This window comes from Aedes aegypti, chromosome 2, assembly GCF_002204515.2.
Source record: "Aedes aegypti strain LVP_AGWG chromosome 2, AaegL5.0 Primary Assembly, whole genome shotgun sequence".
Taxonomy (NCBI): domain Eukaryota; kingdom Metazoa; phylum Arthropoda; class Insecta; order Diptera; family Culicidae; genus Aedes; species Aedes aegypti.
This window is the reverse complement of record NC_035108.1, coordinates 6,641,158-6,665,683: the sequence shown is the minus strand read 5'-3', so window position 1 is coordinate 6,665,683 and position 24,526 is coordinate 6,641,158. Positions and strand designations below refer to the sequence as shown.

Genomic DNA, 24,526 nt, shown 5'->3' with positions numbered 1-24,526 from the left:
AATTGCAGCTATTTTAACAATTCTTGGCGGATTGCTTTCGTTTTAGCTCAAATGCAATCGCCTGGATGTCTAGTTTTTCGGGGAACATTGTAATTTTTGAAAATATCCATCGGTCAGGAGTTATTCCGGTGGGTCACTGGATCTAGTCGGGTAAAAGAGAATCCTACTTCCTTTTAAATAAATTTCACCCAACTAATTGATATACATCATGACATACATGATGACTCTATTTCAAATTGTTTTTTGAAGTTTCGACAACGGACGTCATGTGCTAACCAAATTAGACAATGGGACCTTTGGGTACTCTATCGTTTCCTTATGGCACCTTTGTGGAACTGGCAAATAGGCCAAATTTTCTTCTAAATTGGCAAATTTGGGTATTGAACATTATCATTTTGAAAAAAGGAGCTCAGACCTGATCGAACAAGGATATTCATTATCTAGAAATCGAAAAATAGTTGACAATTAGGGAATAGTTAGAAATTTCCCCATCTTGTAAAAAAAACTGATTCACCACCAAATTACTAGGCCTGTCATCTAGGTGGTCAATATCCTTGAAATGATTTCCCACGATCATTTCTGAGTTAGCTTTTGCAAATGTTGAAGTTTAGCACGCAAATTTCAACCAATTTACGACTTGACCCACCGGCATAAATCCTAACCAATGAACGTTTTCGAAAATTCCAATGATCCTCGAAAAACTAGACATCCCGGCGACTTCATACGGGTTAAGTAACAATGTTGATCTGACTAACATTTCGTTGTCTTCTCCGAAGGTTGAGATTGTAACACTGAGGAGGATTGGCTAAAATCAAACTTAGATCTCTGTTGAATTTTCAATATTATGTTGATAACGGAAAGTAAGTGGCAATTATCATCGGCGCTCATTATTGTATATTTTATATTTTTCTGATAGTGCAGTCGACTCCCTATAACTTAATATGAAGGAGCTATAGATAACAAAATTCGTGCAGCCGCGGTTCAATGGACCGTAGAGGTAATCATAAAAATCAACTTTTACTATGATTCTATAACTCGATACGTGATGCGAAATATCGAGTTATGGAAAATCATCTGTAAATAATGCCTTTATCAAATTAGAATACGAAACTGCAACTCAAAACTTTCGATTAAACCTTAATGAGAAGTTCCACCAAATCATTAGTAGCGGTTTATTCCACGCCATTTGCTATCCTGCTTCACCATGCAGCTGTCCTAATCCGCAAATCAGTGCCAACCGTATCAACCGACCCCGGTCCATCATGGTCAACCGACCGGAGAAGCTCCACTTGTTCCCATGGCATTTGTTTTGTAATCCAATATGTTTGATCCGCCTTTATCGTCTAGCATCTAGCATCTAGCGACGACACGCCATCCATCGTGCGAAACAATGCAACTAACGGAAATTAAACCACCGGTAATCTGGTCGGTGTAGAAGCGAATAATGCGACATTGGATTTTGGCGAAACTTACAACGAATGCAAAACTGTCCGCGATCCACTTCAGCGGTCAAGCAAATGGGAGAACAATGCACATATTGCCAAAGGTCCTAATTTCTCAATCATCTTCTCGCACTATAACGGACCAGTAGACCAGCTTATAGTGAACAAGGGACAATCGAGTGTTCCAATTTTCACACGGTAAATCTAAACTGCAGTTGCGACAACAAAGACATCACTATTTTTTGCAAGAGAACAAACGGGGCGAGCCATGTGGGGTTTTATTAGGTATTCAAAAAGTCATATTTATCGTTGGGAGATTTACCCAGGGCTCTATTGTGACTCCACTTCCAGTGTGTATTTCATTCATAAAAAAATGCCTTTGTTTTGCGGCAAGTTGTCAAGTACCATCCTCTATCCGTTCATTGGAAAACAAATCACCAATATGTAAGTCTTGGGGTGGAAAACTAAGTCACGCGATATGTGGGTTAGCGGGAAACTGTGGCAATGGAACTTACCCTCCGGCACTGGGTTCGTGTCGACGAACAGCTTGATCACCAGGTTGGTCAGATTGTATAACGGGGCCATCCCGCGGGCATTGTAGGCCGTTGAGCTGAGGAAGGTTGGCGTTTCACTAACGTTGGTAAACTCAGTCGTGCGGATCTTCAGGATGAAGGACTCCGCGGCTTGTACGCTACTGGATTGGCTACTGCTAAAAACGGCGATGAGCAATGTGAAGGCCGCCAGTGTCCACAGGGACCCTGAGCTGTGCCAGTTTTGCCGCGTCGATGAGATCATGTCTGTGGTGGAGGAATGCCGTTTTCGATGGCTGCTTGTGATGGCAATTTGGCTATGGCTGTCGGTGGTCGTCGGATGGCTGCTTGGAGAGGGCTTCACTTTGGTACTGGTCCTGCTACTTCGGGGCACTCCCATCGCGACGGATGACGGAAGGCCTGCAGCGTGATTCGGCGGGAATGATTGAATTATTCTTCGACCTGCAAAAGGGAAAGAAAAGAAGGTAGGGGAATTAGAACGCTACGCAAATAATCTTATCTTATACAGTGGATCCACAATTAAGAATCGTCCACAATTTATGAATCAGCTGACTTTGAATGACAAAATAACAACAAAAATCAACACAAAACATCACGTAAACAATTTTACTCAAAATAAATTATAAGCGAAAATGTTTCCGTGATGCTTTGTGCTATTTTTACTGTTATTTTGTCCTTTAAAGGCAGCTGATTCATAAATTGTGGGTGATTCTTAATTGTGGATTCACTGTACGATACACCACGACTGTAATGGCACAATCTCGAGTGTATTTCCCCCGAGGGAATGTAAATGCCATTAATTAGGTCAATTGGAGAAAGATGGAACGGGAACTAGAGGGCAAAAACAATCAATTGTGAGCTTACTTTCAGTGTGTCAAGAGCGAATATCTTGGACAAAAGCCGATACCGTGCAAGTTTAAAGAAGAAATCTGAGCGACAGAAAAGCCATCGCTCATCAAATTTTATGGTCATCGTTTTATGGTCGTATGTGACTAGTAGGGTAAAGCGCTACTTGGGCATCGCCATGATTCGCCTTATCAAGACGAAATGATACAAAACAGCCAAAGATGCGATGCGTTTCCCTAGTAGCTCTTATTTCACGAAGGAAAAAACGCATTTCAACCGTCGCCTTCTCGGTGCGGTATTCGAAGTGAGAGAGGCTTTTAGTTTTAATGGCTTTGCAGAAGAGCATGGCTAGTTTGTTTTGCCGGTAGTTTCTGCGGATTGGACGACGACGAGTCATCCATCATAAGATAACGTTGAGTTTTCGGAAGGAAGCTATAATCTTTGATGACAAACAAACAGATTTGACGGACGCTACCTTAATGATTCAATAAGGACTTGCTAAACAACAAAGCGATAGTGATAATAGTCCAAACGACGACCATGAAATATTTAATAAATTAGGCGTAATTTATAGTAATTTGATATGATGGATCAATAGGTTACTTAAATATTAATTTCTCCACCAACGGAGAGCAAAGAATAATGAAATCGTACCATTCTTAAGCTTTGAAGTTACTAAAAGCGTAACTAAACATTCCTCTGAGGGCACTTTTAGGCTTTTCTAGATTATTTTCATATTAAATCAGGTTTTACTATATGTATTTTAACATGATTAGGAAGATCAGCAAGATTATTGGAAGATTTTTGCTCAAAGTTAGATATTATAAACTACTCCATTTCAACTAGAAATTTGATTAACCGTACTTTATAGAGATTCCTCCAATGTTTTTTCAGAACTTCATCAAGCAGGTATTTATTTCTTTAGTGATTTTTCCGTGGATTTCCCATGATTTTCTCTATAATTTTCGTTCACGACGTATTCACGTACACAACCAGTAATTTCTCTAAAGATATCTTCAGAACTTTCAATAAAAATATTACCCAGTAAATCCTGATGTAAACCAAGAAATACTACAGTATGCCCCCATAGGAATACAATCTTCAACGCTGATAATAGCATAAACAATCTCTTCTACAGTGAGAAAACTAAGAATAATATACAAAATAGCGGTCCATGTCATTTATCCCAAAATAACAGCTGTAACGTGTACCACGTAGACGGGACTCACATTAATGTAAAACTAAGTCAACTGGCAAGAATGTAGCTTATCCCAACTCAAAAGTACGCATAAAATCGAGAGACCGACCGACCGACTGAGCCCTTAAAGCTAGGCCAGTTGGTTCTTGTTACTTATTTCTTTTGCCGATCTTGAATTGTGCTGTTGTGGCATTTGTTGAGAGTGTTTTGTTTTCCCAATCCTTGCCCAGTCAGTCAAACGGCGTATTCATATAAAAGCTGACAACGGGAGTGCAACAAGAAATGTTCTGCAGCTGCACGACTTTTGTTCGCCAGGTCGCCACCCGTCACAACCGCAGGGCTTGTAGCGACTGAGGCTGTGAACCGTTTCACCAGTTCGTTTAACTATTAGTTAAAATTTGACATTTTGATAGTTATTTTTCCTTCAAATGGTTAAATTGAACTTCGCGGTCGACCCATTTGAGCTTTGACAGTCGAGTAGTTAGTTCAGAACTAAGTTAGTTATTCTCAAATTGACGGGAGCAGAAAATAACTTTCATACTGTCAAGTTTAACCATGCTCCAGAGTAGGGTTATTTCTAACCGGAGGGGAAATAACTATCGAGCTGTCAAATGTTAACTAAAAGTTAAACGAATCGGTGAAACGGTTCACAGCCTGAGTGTCCTAAAGCCCCATCCCAATTTTAGTATCAAACGCTTAAATTTAGGGCAGAAACACATGTTTACTCAATTTTTAAATTATTTTCATTGGTTTAGGTCCAAAAAAACATTTTTTATGAATTTTGAGATTTTGTCACACCCCTTGGTTTAAACTCAAATTTGCTCGAACTCGAACATGCTCTTTCGTATTATTAAATAAAAACAAGAATTCATTGAACATTTTAGGACTCAATTGGAGATCCCATGCTTATAAGAGAAGACCTCACAGGAGCTAAATAGGCCAGAAAAATATAGTTTTACTAGATTTATTTTTGAATAGCGACAATTATTACTCGTTACATTATGACAAGTATTAGCATATTACCAAGATTTTTTTCTAGGAATTTAGCGTTAGCGTAGTTACGGTATACTTCGTAGATTGGATACTAGCAACATTCATGTTTCTTTTCAATAATCTCATCCTGACTACTTTCAGGAACAAGGCAGGGGAGTATAGGGGAAGGGGTGGTAAAATGAACACCTTAAGGAAATCATCTTGTTTCTGATAGAAAAACGAGGAATTTGTATAGTTCAACCTTACTACATCAAAAATAGGGATGTAATCTATAGTAGCTACATGGATTCAGACTAAAATAGCTAAATTTTCACATATTTTCATCGCTATCAAAAAGCGATGCAAATGTTTATTTTACCTGCACTATGTGGGTAAAATGAACAGCGGTTGGTGAGCAAAACAAATATTTCTGAAAATTTTCATTGCCCCACCAATAATGCATCCAATAATGATTGTAACCCATTCAAAACGAATTCTAAAGGTATCAAATTTGACATCATATCATAACGATATTCACCTCACTGAAAAACCACAAGTCTTCCGAGCTAAAAGTTACGTCAGTTCTAATTTTCAAACGTGGTTTTCTAAAATCTTAGTTTTTGTTGACATTTTAACTTCAATTGACCTCCGTATCAACTCGAACACTCAGATTTATGCTCTAAATCGTCTGTGCGTGATAAAAATTCATCGAATTTTGTTTTTTCTCGGTAAAAGGCACGGTGTTCATTTTACCACCCCTGTTCATTTTATCACCACTTCCCCTACCTTGTTCAAATCATAAACAAGAATACTAAAAGCATGAATATCGCTATTCCCGGCCACGCCCATCTTTACCGTAACTTGGGATAGGGGAATGTTGATGTAGCACTTACTTAATGAGAGGCAACCGACTCAGCGCTCATAAGTGCTACGGAGTTGGAGGTTGGGGAAGGTATATTGCCAGGATTCGCCTAGAAAGCTGGCGATAGACCATAAACATTTGTTGTATAGGTGTTTTCAATTTAATCTTTTGAATGCCGGCAATCAAAAGAGAAAACAATAGTTTATTTATAGTATAAATAGTATTTCGCGAAATGCTTGTCGATTGTGCAGTAATATTTTTGCTCAATAGCCAGTAGTTTCTAGGAATTTGATCAGAAACTAATTTAGTTATTTTCCCAAGTATTACGCAAAAGATTTCTTCATTTATTGATCGTTTGACGGCCTTTTATGGAAATTCTCCATGAATTTGGTACAAGATACGTTTGAAAATTCAATTAGGATTTGTTTTTTGTTCAATTGTAATTGTAATTGCTCAATCCACACCCTGGCAGACAATTATCCGCCCATCTAGACACGGGCTGGGTGAGGACCTACCAAGCCTCCCCCGTTAACATGTCCTATACCGTTTAGCACACCGGGATCTTCCACAAGCAGGCGCCGGAATTAAAGCGGTCCCACAAGCTTCAGATACATTAAATAGATATAGTCCTAGTCTGGCACTAAACCGAATAGCGGCCTTCATATCATCACTAGCACTGCCTATCCCGCACGCCAAACAAAATGCCGGAAGTAGCGTGCCGTGTAGAACATCCGATGTTCTACACAGCACATCACCTCCGACACCATGCTCAACGTACAGCAAAGACATCGCTAATAAAAAGCGGAATGCGTCATTCGATTCAGTGCCAGAGGGACTATAAATGTAACGAAGAGGAAATGAAAAGATAGTAGAGATGGTTTGGTTGTTGGATTGCTGAAACGAGAAGAAATAAAGTCATTACGTTAAAACGTGGTTTTTATAGTTGAATAAATGTATCGATAGTTTCTCATCTGTTTCTTTTCCGTGTCGTAGTTGCGTCGATTCTATCCACCTCGAGTTTTGTCGTCTCCGCTCGAGCAATAAGGACCGCGATGAAATGAAAATATAAAAAATATGACCATTAGTGTTTATCTATTATTTAATGTGGTTCTCATTTGATTTTAAATACCTAAGTAACATGTGAACTCTGCCTCTATCAGAAAATTCTAATGAATTATATTTTATTCTCCTGCACTTTCCCTAACACAAAGTATTCCTATTTAGTAAGACATTTACAAGTGCAAAAGTGCAAATAAAAGTGTGGGACCTCATCGAATCATGTTGATGCCCTCAGAGCACTCATTCTTCGATTTGCGAAAAATGAGTCCGCTGAAAACACCGACCCGACTCGACGCAATCGCGCACCTCTACCAACGCCTCCGCACATGTAAAAACTTCTGCGATAAACCTGTGGTGTGAAAGAAATGCGCAATATTATTTTAATTTCAATCCTAACTGCATGACCCGTAGGCTCTATGCGTATGATTGTTCATTATTTTAGCTAAATATACCAGTTATTCCTGTACATCAGAAGAAAAGAAAAACGATTAAGAATATCTTGCAGCGTAAAGTTTAAGTGATCAAATATTAATCCTTTCTTCGAACCTAATTTCATTATACATTGGGTTATGCTATGCTTCGCGTGTGATACGAACAATTAGATTTATCAATATAATGCATTAGCATCCAAACAAATACCCTAGAAAATTTTCTTATTGTCCGACAAACATTTCAAAACAATTACGAACTGCAAAAATTCAACAGTAACTTTACTCAACAAAGCTTTCATTCGATCACCCTTAAAATACACAGTCATCAGTAGACCATGCACTATAATATCCTCCTAATATAACGCAGAGCTAAAAATCCTCTCTGAACAAGAAAACATTTTCAAATACTTCCCATAATTTGTGCACGGCAAAACAGATTCCACTTTCTACGTAATGTAACCTAGTATGAACAGCTGCCCAACTCTCCAGACATGCGCCCTCCAAGATCCAAGGTGCTGCTGCCTTACGTTCAAAACTTCTTTCCTCAAAGTCTGTCTATCAATTCCGAACTCTATTGCATACTACCATACCAATCAGACCCTATTCCTGACAAGACACAGAGTCATAACCCCAATGTGATGGATTTACCCAGTAAATCCACAACCTTGTCCTAACCCCTCTTACGTTTCGCTATCCTCGAAAGTCACCCATATTGATGCTTGGCAAAAAATATCAGTATTCAATCCACAAATCCCAAATTACACCACATTACGTTGGTCCGTTTGGCGTCGCCGGTGGATACCTGTTCTGACATTCGTTTCTTTTAAACTCCATTTCAACCATGTCCCTCCACTTTATCAATACGAATGTTGACGAATCACGATAATCTGAAGATCGTGACCAGAACGGAGGTAGGATAAATCACTAGGGACCAACTACCACCAATTAGGATTTGTTTTTTGTTCAACTCCAGAAATTAATTCAGTGATCCCCCCATTATGTTTAAAGAAAAAAGATTCTTTCATAAATTTCTGAAAAAACTCCTGAGTCTCAAGTGATTTTAGTAGCGATTTCACTATAATTTTGTTCAAGACTTCCGGCTAGTACATCTTCATCAAATTAAAAATATATATATTTTAGATAAATGAAAAAAAAAAACCGGACTCTAACCATTCGGAAGGTAGGCCGAGTGTGATGTGGAAAAAAAATCACTTCGTGTTTCTTTCACCCAAGAAAGAAATTCCCGCTTGAGCAACAGAACCTTTGAGGATTTTCTTGTAAGAACTGTAGAAATCTTCGAAAGACCTGCTAGTGTAACTTCTGGTGAAAACGATGAAGTATTCGTGGAAAACCCTTTAGATGAAATTAAGGGATAGTATAAGAGAAAAATTTCAGAGTAATTCATAGGGAAATTACTAGAGGAAGTACCATGGAATTAGTTGGAGCAAATTCTAGATAAATTTCTCGAATTAGTTCTTCAAAAACTTCGGATAATTTCTGCATGAATTCTCTTGAGAAATCGCTAGAAAAAGCAATCCTTCGATTAATCTAAAAGGAAATTTCGGGAAGATTTCTCTAGAGCCTTTGCATCAGGACTTACTGTCACGAGAAAAAGGAGACTTTAGTTTTGCATTAGAATAAAGACGCGTTGGTTTCGCATTAAAATAAAGACGTTTTCCATTAAAATAAAGACGCAACCAGCCCTGCAACCCGTCCATCCTAAGCTGCCAACATTAGGAATAAATAATGCCCAACAAAGCCGCGTGATGTGGAGAATTGAAAACGAGTTGAGCTTGGTGATTGGACTCAATGGGGTTTATTGCCAGTGCGAGATTCTTTGGGATTTGTCCCGTGGTAAGAAGTGAACGTTTCTCATTTAAATTTGCAGATCTGAAAATAATTCCACGCATTATACGCCCGTCAATCAATGTGGGATTATTACATTGAATACCTTCTCTTCCTCTGGGGCATCTCTTGAGCAGCTTGTTGGAAGTTCCTCTCGGAATCGCTTACAGCAGCTAGGGTCCACGGCCACTCCATTCAGCAGCAAATCCCGAAACTGTTTGTTACGGTGCATGCGCCGAAAGTTGGCTTCCCGGACTCTTTCTTCGGCCTTCATGCGATCGTACAGTTCCGTCAGGGATACAGTTGGCGCCACGGCCACATCTTTGACTCCTTCTTCCTTGACTATATACTTCAGAATCTGACGCTCCTGAGCTTCCTCGACTTCGGAAGGCACGATTGAACTCACCATACTGGCCAACTCCGAACCGCATTCCACCTGGACACTTTGGGCGCATTCTTCGCAAATTTCGTGCAAACGTTCCACCTTTGCTTCGACGTCTGCCAAGCGTTGTTCGAAGGATTTCATCTGTTCCTGAACATCCGTAGAGAGAGTGCAATGCTTTTCGTGAAGTAGTGCTTCCGTCAGCGGTACAATCTTTTTTGGTCCAACCATTTCGGTTATTTGCACGGCCGATTGAGAAGGTTTCATGTTTTCATTGAAGTAAATTTGTTCCAGAGACATTTTTTTGGGATTTTAGGTTTTCAGATTTTAAATTTTTGAGAAACTTGAAATTTTGCTTCAGATTTTGATGGTTTCAGAAAATTTATGGGTCAAAATGGCCTACTGGGCTACTGCGGATGGTGTTGAGTCACCATGGCACCCATGGTAGAAGCTGATGTTGGGGCAGAAGATGGGTAGACTACAAAAGTGGGCGTCACAACGCAAGGGACGCTAAAAGCTAAATATATTTTAATACTTATTTAATTTTTTTCATTAAATTTTTGTTTTGCTAAACTCACCACTTCTAACTTGATCTTTTATTCGCGTTAGAAGTCCACTTCGTTTGCGTTCAATGACTCTGTTGTGATAGGAAGTACAAGGGTTGTTCATGACCTGTTCCGATACGGAAGTCGATTCCGCTTGATTTGTTGCGTGCCTGATCGTATGAAACAACTGGCTCTGCTCCCTATGTCCGAATCTCAAATTTACCATCATATCTCTTGGAGACGATTCGGAAGCAGAACTCTTGTTCATTATACCCAACGATTCGTTGACCAGCTCGATCGTTCGTTGGCACTTGGCCACACTGGACTCCAATCGAGCGAAATCCTCGTAGAACTTCGACTCCAGCCGACTCATTTTGCAATCAATCTCCAGTAGCCGTGAATGAATCGAATGAAAGGTCATCTCCTGAAGAATTTGATGGTGATCCGGAGCTTCCCTGGAAACGGGTGGGGATGGTTGGACGATTTCTATGGTAGGGTACGGCGGTTCCGTGGATTCCATGCTGTCCGAGGTGCCCAAAGTTGTGTGAGGACCAAAATTGGCGGGCATGGATTTTTTATTCGATTTGAACACTGGAAATTTTGCTGGTGCGCTCTGGATTTTGTTTACAGTTTGACACTTGACTGCTAATTAAAGCATGGATATCTTTGTTATCTTCTATTTTGAATCAAATACCGTTTTGTCTCAAATTCCGAACAGACTCATATTCCGAACACTCGGTTTTTGTATGACGATTTGATTGAAATGTTTCGCTGAAATATGTCACCAAATAACAAGGAAATGGCAGTCAATTGCAATTCAATTTTAACGTCTTTAAATCTATTTTATACCTCGGGAGTAGTGATGATTGTCTTGTTCGAGACCAGTAGAACTAGCTCAAATGATTTTATTTGCGAAATTATTCATTTGAATATGATTTATTCGTGCTGTTCGGAATTTGAATCAAGGTGTTCGGAATATGATACAGAATGAACCCAGTGTTCGGCATTTGAATCAAAATGTTGATCCAAACTTTTACGTAAAAACAATACTTAACAAGTTTAAATAAACAATTTTATCAGCAAATCTAGCAGCTAACAGTTGGGCTTTGTAAAGCAATTGAAATTTTCACGCTAATCAGCTAATTAATGCCTATTAGATGCCTTTGAAGTCACTGATGGCCTTAAGTGTTCGGAATATGAGTCAAAACGGTACCTGTAGGCGAATTCCGGCGCGTATTTTCTTCGAAGAGAAGAAAATTTTCTTGCTGGTGGATTATGGAAGAAATTTTCTTGTCTTCGAAGAAAATGTGCGCCGGAATTCACCTACTGATACGAAAAATGAATAATCAGGGTGTCCATTCAAAATCAGTTTTCCAATTCCCGGATTTTTCCCGGGTGTCCAAGAAATTTCTCCTTTTTTATACGATATTGACAAATATGGAGGGCATGATCTAATTTATTTATGAATTATTTTTAATACAATTAAAAAAACGGTTTACATTTTAAAAGAGTTTTGGGAAAAAAGATTTAAAATATGTTTGCACATCTTCATCGATCCTCTCTTCCGCTAATAACTTTGCTAAACTGGATAAATCTTCAATATTTCTTATTAATGAAGAAGATATAGTAATTCTTCATCCTACGACAACAGAATCAGTTTTCTGCAATAACGCAAAGAGATTAACGATGAAGAGAAATCGATGATTGTAGATAGGCCCTTATGAAAAAACAATGCTGATTTGCTGAAATATCTAAAACACCGTTACCCCCTGGAATTCGTAGGAAGTTCAGAGAAATTATGGAATAATATAAATGCCTGCTTTGTGCATCTAAACTTCCACAAAAGGGCAAAATTAAATAGGTTGCTATTACCTTCTAAGAATGTCTTAAGAATTATGCGTTAGACATGGCTTATGCCTGATTTATGGAGAAATGATTGATCTGTGATGAATCTCATTTTCGTAGCCGTGCGGAAAACTTTTCGTGAGAAATGTTCTCCGACTGTACCATTTGGCGTTGCATGCTAGTCCGTTGTCTAGTGTGGTGCTTCCTTCACAGGTCAAGCATTAACGTGTGGGTGTCTTTAAAAAAAGTTCTTTTAACAGAAACAATATTTCCAAATACATGTTATTGTTCTCCTTTGAAGCTGGCTAAAACTTTTGACATGAATCCAAGATTGCATCTTCAAAGTAATCTTCAAAAGATTCAATCAACATATCAATAATCTAGTCAAATACTTTACAAAAATCTTACCAATAGTACCTAAAGGACCTCTTTATTTATTTATTCATCAAATAACTAGCCATGACATTTGTTTTGGATTATTAATAGAATTAGCTGTCAATCTGCAGAAATCTATACAAAATCTCGTCAGAGGCCTCATAAGCCAGTGGTTCCCAACCTTTTTGGAGCTGTGGCCCCTTTCAAGTTCTACAAATATCCCGCGGACCCATGCAAACAAAAATTGTCTTTTTTGTTAAATAAACGAAAAAGATTTGATTTTTCTTGTTAAATAAATGAAAAAGATTTGATTTTTTTGTTAAATAAATGAAAAAGATTTGATTGGTTTTTAGTATAAGGTGAATTAAATGCAGATTAGAAGAAGGATATTTGTTCTGGTATGTTCTCTCGTGCAGGCAGGTGCAAACCTACTCTCATCAAGTTTGTTCGCGAATCTTTCGTGTTTGTTTTGCGTTGGTTTACACGCGTAAGATGCTTCGTAATTTCCATCTTGGCAAGGAAACTGATTAGCGGTTTAGGGAAATCCTTCGAAAAATTATACATTTATCAATAGATATCCTTGACAGGGTCTCACAGAGATCCTGCGTTCCATATATAATATTTTCTATGGCCTTCTGCATGGATTTACAGTAAAAATAACAAGGAACTAGTATCTAAGAAACATCTCTAAAGAATATTGCTCAAATTCTACAAAATTCTTGCAGTATAAGCTCTTGCGAAAACTCCAACAAATAATCTCACGATCAATTTGTTGGCCAGGGATTAGCGTTGATGATTTCCCCAAAAATCGTCTTGAAAGGTTCCCGTGAAGATATTTTTGCTAGACAATTTTTCGAGGATATTGTAAGGAATATAGCAAGCATCAACTTTGGCGGCTTCTGTGAATATTTCAAGACACTTTCTAATGGGTTTCATAGCCCATTGTATACCGTGGGATGAATTTCGCCTGGAAAAGTCAGATAACCTTCAAGAATCTTCCCAAGAAGTACTGCTGCAGGAATATGTTAAAATCTAACAAGGAATCAAATAGAAATCCAGTTAACTGTATGCGAGTTGCGCCAAGGATTTGGGTGCAATAAGTGAAGAATTTTGAATTTCAAAAATTACACCTATTGCTCATCTCTACGATATTTTTTCAAAGATCTCGTGGATTTTTACAACGAGGAAAATCAAAAATATGTCAGTAATGTTTTGCGCTTTCCTCTAGAAAATATCTTAGTGAAAAATTTTAATAAAAATTTTTTTAAATCATATTAATTCGTTTGTTTTTTTCTTAAATTCACATTGAATTAATATGATTTTTCTCAGGAAACTGCTTTTTAAAAAATATGTATCAACATTTATGCTGTTTGAATGAACATTTACTATGTGTTTGTGATTGAAATTCTGAGTAAAAAGAGCTCATGCGAGAAAAAAATTGAACGGATAATATTAAAAAAAAAAAATTCTTATCCAAATATCAGAGGGACATTAACTTCTAAGAATTTAAATCAAAATCAGCCAAGGACCTTTTCTAGAGTCTACAGAAAATCTTATTAGCAATCTACTATTAACCATTTCAGTGATCTCTCAGAAAGAATTTTTAAATACTTATCGAATATCGATTCGATTTTCGTTAGGATTCTAGCAAAGATTTCATATAAAATTTGCAATGATTTCAAATGGAAATCTAACAATCATCTCGCCAAGAACATTGTCAGAAATCCTTAAGTACCCCTCTTGAAATGTTTCAAAGATCCTAATCGTTAAGTATCTCTCTATCACCTCACCAAAAAATAATCATAATGCAAAGTACGAATTGCAGACGGTGTTGCACCCCTTGTTTAAAATTCTAGTTTTACCCCATAGTACTTAAAATTTGGTTGGTAAATGGCTGGGCATGGCGTACCATTGGTACCTCGCGTACCTGAAGGAATAAAATAGACCCCTTTGTGCGGTCCTTAGCCTCTTGCCCAGCAACTCCTATCCCTACCTCCTCGCGGTACTGGCCGGGGTACGAGTAACCTTAGGGAAGATCGGGTAACCAACCCCCGGTGGGAACTTTGGTCGTATGCTGACAGGGAAGGGGGGGTTTGCTTTTGCTTTTGCTTCTGCAAACCTTGAGCGTCTGTACTCCATGTTAGGAGCGGCTCACAACAGCGTCTGTTCCCCATGTCAGGGGCGGCTGATCATCGTCCGAGTGCCAGAGAAGGACTCTAAGCTAAACTGCGCACTATGGTCCTCCGAACATTTAGGGGGAATGGTCCTCCGGAAATCTAGGGGGTTGGTGTCAGGCCCTGCAAGTCAGCCGTAAAAAAATGAAGCAACGAATAATCAACGAGAGAATACGAACCGGGACAATCGGCGAAGACCACAGCGACGTAAAGGGACTAGCGATTGGAAGCTCGGTACGTGGAACTGTAAATCTCTCAACTTCATCGGGAGCACACGCATACTCGCCGACGTGCTGAAGGACCGTGGATTCGGCATCGTAGCGTTGCAGGAAGTGTGTTGGAAGGGATCAATGGTGCGAACGTTTAGAGGTAACCATACCATCTACCAGAGCTGCGGCAATACACATGAGCTGGGAACAGCTTTTATAGTGATGGGTGATATGCAGAGGCGCGTGATCGGGTGGTGGCCGATCAATGAGAGAATGTGCAAGTGTAGGATCAAAGGCCGGTTCTTCAACTTCAGCATAATAAACGTGCACAGCCCTCACTCCGGAAGCACTGATGATGATAAAGACGCTTTTTACGCGCAGCTTGAACGCGAGTACGACAGTTGCCCAAGCCACGACGTCAAAATCATCATAGGAGATCTAAACGCTCAGGTTGGCCAGGAGGAGGAATTCAGACCGACGATTGGAAAGTTCAGCGCCCACCGGCTGACGAACGAAAACGGCCTACGACTAATTGATTTTGCCGCCTCCAAGAATATGGCCATTCGTAGTACCTACTTCCAGCACAGCCTTCCGTACCGATACACCTGGAGATCACCACAGCAGACAGAATCGCAAATCGACCACGTTCTGATTGATGGTCGGCACTTCTCCGACATTATCGACGTCAGGACCTATCGTGGCGCTAACATCGACTCTGACCACTATCTGGTGATGGTCAAACTGCGCCCAAAACTCTCCGTCGTTAACAACGTACGGTACCGACGGCCGCCCCGGTATGACCTAGAGCGGCTCAAGCAACCGAATGTCGCAGCGGCATACGCGCAGCAACTCGAGGCTGCATTACCGGAAGAGGGTGAGCTGGACGAAGCCCCTCTTGAGGACTGCTGGAGAACAGTAAAAGCAGCCATCAACGATGCAGCTGAGAGCAACGTCGGGTACGTGGGACGGAGTCGATGGAACGATTGGTTCGACGAGGAGTGCCAGGAGGTTTTGAAGGAGAAGAATGCAGCGCGGGCGGTCATGCTGCAGCAAGGGACCCGGCAGAACGTGGAACGCTATAAACGGAAACGGCAACAGCAGACCCGCCTCTTTCGGGAGAAAAAACGCCGCCTGGAGGAGACGGAGTGCGAGGAGATGGAACAGCTGTGCCGGTCTCAGGAAAAGCGTAGGTTCTATCAGAAGCTCAACGCATCCCGCAACGGCTTCGTGCCGCGAGCCGAGATGTGCAGGGATAAGGATGGGAGCATTCTGACGGACGAGCGTGAGGTGATCGAAAGGTGGAAGCAGCACTTCGACGAGCACCTGAATGGTGCTGAGAGCACAGGCAATGAAGGACGGGACAACGGAGGAAATGCCTTCGTCAGTACTGCGGAAGATGGAAACCAACCAGCCCCCACTTTGAGGGAGGTTAAGGATGCCATTCACCAGCTCAAGAACAATAAAGCTGCTGGTAAGGATGGTATCGGAGCTGAACTCATAAAGATGGGTCCGGAAAGGCTGGCCATTTGTCTGCACCGACTAATAGGCACAATCTGGGAAACAGAACAGCTACCGGAGGAGTGGAAGGAAGGGGTAATCTGCCCCATCTACAAGAAAGGCGACAAGTTAGACTGTGAGAACTTTCGAGCGATCACCATTCTAAATGCGGCCTACAAAGTATTATCCCAGATCATCTTCCGTCGTTTGTCACCCGTAGTAAACGAGTTCGTGGAAAGTTATCAAGCCGGCTTCGTTGACGGCCGATCGACAACGGACCAGATCTTTACTGTACGGCAAATCCTCCAAAAATGTCGTGAATACCAGGTCCCAACGCATCACCTTTTCATCGATTTCAAGGCGGCATACGACAGTATCGACCGCGTAGAGCTATGGAAAATCATGGACGAGAACAGCTTTCCCGGGAAGCTCACGAGACTGATAAGAGCGACGATGGAAGGTGTGCAAAATTGTGTGAAGGTTTCAGGCGAACACTCCAGTTCGTTTGGATCCCACCGGGGACTACGACAAGGTGATGGACTTTCGTGCCTGTTGTTCAATATTGCGCTAGAAGGTGTTATGCGGAGAGCCGGGCTTAACAGCCGGGGTACGATTTTTACGAGATCCAGTCAATTTGTTTGCTTCGCGGATGATATGGACATCGTCGGCCGAACATTTGAAAAGGTGGCAGACCTGTACACCCGCCTGAAACGCGAGGCAGCAAAAGTTGGACTGGTGGTGAATGCGGCCAAGACAAAGTACATGCTAGCTGGTGGGGCCGAGCGCGACAGGGCTCGCCTAGGTAGCAGTGTTACGATAGACGGGGATACGTTCGAGGTGGTCGACGAGTTCGTCTACCTTGGATCCTTGCTGACGGCTGACAATAACGTTAGCCGTGAAATACGGAGGCGCATCATCAGTGGAAGTCGGGCCTACTATGGCCTCCAGAAGAAGCTGCGGTCAAAAAAGATTCACGCCCGCACCAAATGTACCATGTACAAAACGCTCATAAGGCCGGTAGTCCTCTACGGGCATGAAACGTGGACGATGCTCGAGGAGGACCTGCAAGCACTTGGAGTCTTCGAACGTCGTGTGCTTAGGACGATCTTCGGCGGTGTGCAGGAGAACGGTGTGTGGCGGCGAAGGATGAACCACGAGCTCGCCCAACTCTACGGCGAACCCAGTATCCAGAAGGTGGCCAAAGCTGGAAGGATACGATGGGCAGGGCATGTTGCAAGAATGCCGGACAGCAACCCTGCAAAGATGGTGTTCGCTTCGGATCCGGTTGGTACAAGAAGGCGTGGAGCGCAGCGAGCTAGGTGGGCGGATCAAGTGCGTATCGATTTGGCGAGCGTGGGGCAGAACCGAGGATGGAGAGATGCGGCCACGAATCGAGTATTGTGGCGTGAAATTGTTGATTCAGTGTTATCTGTGTAGATGTTAACTAAATAAATGAATACTTAAAATTTAAATGAACTGGTAGTCTTTTGTTTGCAATACATGCTTTCCCGGGGTGTTCACCAAATTCCCGGGTATTTCCCGTATTTTTCCCGGTCATTTGTAATTCCCGGGTTTTTCCCGGTTTTCCCGGATGGATGGACACCCTGTAATGAATAATCATCCACTGTACAGGGTGTCCGCAAATTATCCGAACAGCAAAACATTAGAAAGATGATCTCGCATTGAAAACAATAAAAAATCAATGTTCATGTACCTTCTATAATACATCTATATGTTAACACAAAATACAACTTTAAAAAATTTCTTGTTATTGACATAGGTAAATTTAAATTTTTCGGAGACATTTTTCCTGAGGGCCGCTAGTCATACTGGAGATGTATTATCTCTAAAACCTAAAAGAGATGAAACCAAATGTCCTATAATTATTTGAAGTAATCTACAGGTTAGTGGCTTCAAGTTAGACTGAAAATATAAAATTGTACGGCTCAAATCCAGTGAGTTCTATGGACATACATTTGGGTTGGTTTTGCAATTATTTGAAATCGTAAATGTGTCAAACTTACTTCCTAAGACTATAATAAGCCAATGTTTAAAACCATGCAAGAATATTGAATTTATTATACTTGATTATATAGAGCCATGTCTTCAAAGTTTGTACGGATAGTTTGCGGACACCCTGTAGAAACAACTAGTGGAAGAGCACCTATTTTCGACTCATCCATACGATGTCGGCCTACTTTGTACCGTTTTGTCTCAAATTCCGAACAGACTCAAATTCCGAACACCTTGTCGTAATTGTTATATTTCTAATGGATATAGTGTACTAATATTAAGATATTTTGCATTGGGGTAATTTCCATATAGTAAGAATGATTGTAACGAGATTTTTATGCATTTACAGCGCCTACTTTTAAAATAGTAAGCATTTGTAAAAAAGTGACAGCGCACAAGTTATGAAAAAGTGCACCTGCTAGCAATTTATGCTCAAACCGGCTTCGTTACTATTTCAGTTATTTCAGTGTTGTTTCGCGATTTTGTTTGATTTGTTTCGTACTACAAGATAACTTAAGGTAAGAATAATTGATTGTTGAACAACTTAGTGCCAATTTTGGGCAAAAATCCTACAAAAATCAATAAAATATGTAGTGTTCGTAATATGAATCATGTTCTGAAGCTTGATTCAAATGTCGAACATAGTGTAAGAATCTTTATTTCAGGTGCATCGTGTGAAATGGAAGCTAAAAAAGAAAACATTCAACGAGCGTTGGAATCTGTAGTTGGCGGTACATCTCTCCGAGCGGCAGCTAAGATGTTCAACATCCGTGTAACAACGCTGTATGATCGGAAAAAGCAGTCAATCGTAGAGATGCCGCTGGAAAACCCACTGTATTATCACCAAGTGAGGAGTTGGACATTGTTGGCTGGTTGGAGGACATGGCCGCAGCAGGTCATCCGATATGCGAAGAGATCCTCAAAATCAATGTGGCCCAGTACGCTAAGCAGTTGGGAGCATTCCGATCTGGAATACCCTCACGTGGCTGAGTTTTGCGCTTTCTAAAAAGGCATCTAACGATTTCGAAGCGAACTGCAAATCCCATTTCAAAAAGGCGGATTGTCACGCCGGATGAAGTTCGTTTATGGTTCCAGGAAGTTGAGCGGTATCTCGCAAAGCACGATTACCTGGGCATTCTGAACCATCCTGACCGCATTTTCAATATGGATGAAAGTGCTTTTGAAATGGCCCCAAATCCTCGCAAGAAGAAAGTTTTTGCTAAGCGAGGTATACGTATTGTTATATATTATTCACCGGCTATTTAACATCTCTTTCTCTTTGTTGCAGGTACGAAAAACGTACAGTCCATTCAAGGAAATTCCAACCGTGAGTCATACACGGTACTGATGACTGCATCTGCTTCTGGAGTACTTTTAGCCCCTTTAGTTCTATTTCCGTACAAAGAAAGGCTGCCGCGAGATGTTTCTCAGAGTATCCCAAAAGGATGGGGTGTCGGGCGAATTGAGAGTGGTTGGATGAAGTCGGAAGCGTTTCTAGACTGCTTGAGGAACGTTTTCCATCCTTGGTTGCTCAAAAATAATGTGAAGCTTCCCGTTATTGTATTTGTCGAAGGTCACCGTTCACATGCGACCTACGATACAGTTAGTTTTTGTTAAAGTCATGGTATTATTTTGATCTGTTTGCCTCCGAATTCTACCCATTTCATCCAACCACTTGACGTTTCATTTTTTAAATCAATGAAAGCTGCTTGGGACACTGCACTGGTCAAGTGGCGATTCGACAACGGAGGAGCAATGATTTCAAAGCCGGACTTTGCTCTTCTTTTGAAACAAGCTATTGATTCGATGAACGGCATTGAACAAACATTGATCAATGGATTCAGAAAATGTGGCCTGCATCCGTGGAACTCCGAGGCCATTGATTATGCATCTTTTCCTGATCATCAAAGCAAACAGCCAAACAATATTGTATCTACGACCTCTACGGAACCATTAAACCAGAGCATACCTTCAACAATTTTCCTTCGTGAACTAAATCGTCGGCTTTCACCTGAAGTTTTGGAAACTTTCGAAGACCATCGGCGTAATCTCATGTGGACTTGGGAGCTTGAAGCATCACATCTCTTTAATTTATGGAGAACCATCAAAGATGAAGTAGACGGGCCACCGGAGTACTTTGAAATAGATCCAGCATTAGTTGGCCTCGATATTACCCTTGATGGAGAAGGAAGCGCTGTTTTGAATGAATGTGCTCCTAATGATGTTGATTGTAAGAAAGACGGGAGTGGTTATCTGTTCATTTTTGTAGTAAGGAAATCAAATTGATATTTTCAGATCAAAATGAAGATGCGAACTTTTTTGAGCATGAACGCCAGACCTGTGAAGTTATACAATTGGAGAATGACGAACATATGTTTGAGGAGTTGGATTTTGAGCGTAATTGAAAGAAATTAAAATTAAATATTTTTGTTTTAATGGAAACAATACTTTAATTAAAGGTGATCGCTCTGATACGGTAGAGAACATTTCTCTATTTCTGGGCAGAAAAAGACAAAGCTGAAGAGCGTAACTCAGAAGCTCAATCTTCTATCAAGAAAAGGAAACGATGCGCACCAGCAGTTGCGACAAGTGAGGCTTGGGAAGAGTTTTATAAAGAAGAACAAGAAATAAAAAAACAAATTCAACTTGCAAAACAAAAACGACAAGAAGAACGGAAACAAAAATCATTGGAAAAGGAAGAACAGAAGAAAGTAAAAGCCACGTTGAGGGTACTGAAGCAGCATGAAAGAGATGAACTGAAAGAACAGAAGAAGAAAGAAAGAGATGCAGTAAGAATTGAAAAAGCTAAAGAACGCCTGGAGAAAATGAAGAACAAAATGAAGAAACAAGCAAAACCTATAAATTAAGACAATGCAAAAACTATAGACAATTTATACTTTACTGTAATTTCAACTCCACGATAACTGTTTCATTATTATTTCATTTACTATTGTAGTTATAATTCGACTTAATAAATATAAGGTACCCCGGGGCAAGTGAGAATACGGGGTAAGTGGGGCGTTTCGTCATAGCTCACTTAGGAAAAGTTTTTCATTGGAGCATTCTTCTAGAAAGTTGACGATACAATGACAAGGAATGTATTTAGTATAAAACATATTGTTATTTTCATTACCATGTGGTTCATGTAACAGTTGTCAGTTCAGCGCCATTTTCAACTTGCATGATAAATTGTGACACGTTTCACGTCTTGCATTGGCTCGCAAAAAATAAATGTGTTATAAATCGAATTTCCATCAAGAAGCTACAATTTTAAGTATTATTACAAGCTGCTAACTATAAACCAATGTGCTATAATACAGGTGAGGAGATGATTCTGTATAATACACAACTGTTTATATGTATTAGTGCACCGATTTTTTTTTCACTCAGCAACCCATTGCATTATGACTATGTGTGACGTCATACAGTTCGTTATCGAAAGTTTCTGGGGCTGCGTTGCTAGTCACCCTTTCGTTACCAAGGTTGTGTTGTGTGTTGTTAGTCAAACAATAACACGAAAAAAATCAACACGGGAAGATGGCACTCGAGGTAATTCATGTAATTTACTCTTTACTTTTGTTTTATTTTAGGATGTAGTTTTAAAATGCATGAGATGAAACTATAAGTGAAACCGTAAGGTACTGAGACATAGGCTGAGCCGCAAAATACTTGCAGATAATAAATGTGCATGAATATCACTAACACTTTGCGTTAGATGGTGCATTCGTGATTGTAGTGCTTATTCAATTTGATTGGGAAAATGGAAAAAAAGTATTTTCAAACCGCGAATTTATTGCTAACAAACATATTCCTGGAATATAATTGTACGACTTTTACGTCTAGGTGTTAGCTGCTGTTTTTTTCGGTCTAATCTTAACTTGTTCCACGATATGGAATGTTTTGTACCCATTCTTAGCATTCCATTGGAACCATATGACGTCACCCATCTTCCCCTCAATGTTTATTTTTAATTTCCACTGCACTAATACAATCACACACAGACTTTCTCCTCACCTCTTCTATATCACATTGACTATAAACCAGTATTTTGTTTTCATTTCATATGAAATTTTTGATGGTCTATTTTACACCAAAATATGTTTGTACCCGGGGTAAGTGGGACCTATCAAAACAAAAACCAGAATCAAAACTTTTCGTACACGTTTCATAAATTTTCCTAGAGAGTAGCACTAAAACATTCAAACAATTGATTTTATCAAAAAAAGATCAATCTCAAATTACGTAATTGCATAAAAGGGAGAAGAAAAGTGTAATTATTCTTTATTTTTTATTTATTTATTTTTTTAATGATTGTAAACGACTTCAAAATTGAACAAACACGAAGATGAAATTTGAAATGCATCATGAGAACGATTACTTTTCTAGTTTATTTGAACTTGATTTGTTATTTCTACCAAATAAATAGTGATTGAAAACAATTCCCCCCCATGATTTAAAACAATTCCACCCCATGCATGGTTTTCTGCCATGCATATAAATAATAATAAAACATATTTTAGTCAATTATTGATTGTTTATGTGCTGCATTTTAATTAACAACTTATAAATTATATATTTTGAACATGTTTAATTCTTCTTTACGCTTCTATTGAGGAATTTTCAGTTAATATTAAATGTGAGGTGACATACTATTAAATAAAGGTTTTCTTCCTAAAACGTTACGTATTTTATGGTTGATCCCTTATGTACATCAAATATACTTAAATTTAAAAATACTTAAAATTAAAAATCTAAGATTTATCAATCCTTTTATTGTAATGGTTGACTTACTGATGTGGATTGTCGCATGAAACTGGATGTGTCCCACTTGCCCCGTTTAGCGAGGTAACTGCGTCCAATGGCTCATTCTAAAGCTTTCTTCCAAGGTTTTCACAATTTCGCAATTATTCGATCAGTTTCATGCACACACCAGCAAATATGTCACCAAAATGTGATTGTGTTGTTTAATTTGAAAAATATTGACATTTGAAAATTTAATTGAACAATTTGTTGGAACTATCGTTTTTTTCGTTCCCACTTGCCCCGCGGTACCTTATGTATGAAACACTGAGCGCAAAATTAACATATTTTTCTTCAATGCACTCTCCATGTTAAACATTTTTAAAACCATTTTTGAGTGAAGGGTTTGATTTCAATTATTGTATTGCTGGTCACCTCGATAGTTGAGCAAAAAAAAAATTGTCGGTGATTGTAGCACAGTCCTTTGCTACATATTTTAGCATGTGTCATCTTATTGGATCTCCAAATAGTCGAGCCAATTTTGCTGAATAATGGTGCGTCTGGTTGTTGGAATCCCGGCATAATAAAATTCAGTCTGTAACATAATTAAAAATTATATCTTATTTATTTTCTGTTCAACAACCTGGAACACTCAAACAAACTTTTCCTTTTCCATTTGAAAATATGTGAGTGAGAAACAGCCATATTGAAAGAAGCAAAAGGATTTTTCCAAGAACAAGCCTATAATATTCGATTGATTTTCAACGACTCGTTTACATAAGGTATTTTTCAAATGTTAATCGCATCAATGATTCAAATTGTACAGCATAAAATCAATAGTACAAATTATTATATTATTTAATATATTCTGTAGTTTGTAGCTCAAATGAGCAAAATTATGCGTCATTCGATCACAATTAAAGCAAAAATAATGAAACAAATTTATTCAATTCACCATGTTCGGAATTTGAGACAAAAGTGTTCGGAATTTGAGTCAGTAATTGGTGTTCGGAATTTGAATCAAAACTGACTGATATAGTTTTCAATTTTGAGCCTTAATTGTTTGTTTTTAAATATTTGTTTCGATGGTAACGTGAAAAATACACAAAAAGTCATCAATGAAGTGAATAACAGCCACACAAAATTGTGAAATTACTTAATACAGTAACACTTAATATGCAAAAGTGCTTAATTGTTCGGAATTTGAGACAAAACGGTATAGAAATCCGAAAATTTTCACAGAATTTTTGTAGTTCGGAAATTCGTGATTTTACCCTAACTAACACTGAAGAAGACTGCAATTTTGATATCGATTTATCATGTTGTGTCGTTTCTTATGGGCCTAGGTATTTATTTTATAGTCAACTCTCCATAACTCGATGTTGAAGGGACCATACAAAACCAGTGTATATGCGATCCAAGGAAACATCGAGGTAGCCATGAAAACCAACTTTTACTATGGTTCTCTAACTCGATATCGATATACGGAATATCGAGTAAGGGAGAGATGAACTGTATTTATTTTTAATTTATTCAGTAA

At 39.4% G+C, this 24,526-nt stretch overlaps 2 protein-coding genes across 16 annotated transcripts in view; both read right to left on the bottom strand.

The window, feature by feature from the left end:
• LOC5579310 (prominin-like protein) overlaps window positions 1-24,526 on the bottom strand; it is a 198,086-nt gene that overhangs the window by 52,643 nt on the left and 120,917 nt on the right. For all 11 annotated transcript variants that reach the window (XM_021839832.1, XM_021839834.1, XM_021839833.1 and 8 more), the window contains one exon: window positions 1,958-2,434. In XM_021839832.1, the coding sequence (XP_021695524.1) occupies window positions 1,958-2,372 (415 nt within the window). In that variant the 5' untranslated portion in view covers window positions 2,373-2,434. The remainder of the gene's footprint in view (window positions 1-1,957; window positions 2,435-24,526) is intronic.
• Window positions 9,155-10,802, bottom strand: LOC110675310. Of its 5 annotated transcripts, none has more exons than XR_002499357.1 (3): window positions 10,167-10,802; window positions 9,304-10,105; window positions 9,155-9,251 (listed from the first exon to the last, which is right to left on the bottom strand). XR_002499357.1 is itself a non-coding variant. In XM_021839836.1 (3 exons), the coding sequence occupies exons 2-3, from the start codon at window positions 9,886-9,888 to the stop codon at window positions 9,234-9,236; spliced, it is 603 nt and encodes a 200-aa protein (XP_021695528.1). In that variant the 5' UTR covers window positions 9,889-10,105; window positions 10,167-10,800; the 3' UTR covers window positions 9,155-9,233. The 5 variants fall into 5 exon arrangements, 3 of the variants coding, with proteins under 3 accessions (XP_021695528.1, XP_021695529.1, XP_021695530.1); XR_002499356.1 differs by having other exon boundaries at window positions 9,313-10,105; XM_021839836.1 differs by having other exon boundaries at window positions 10,167-10,800.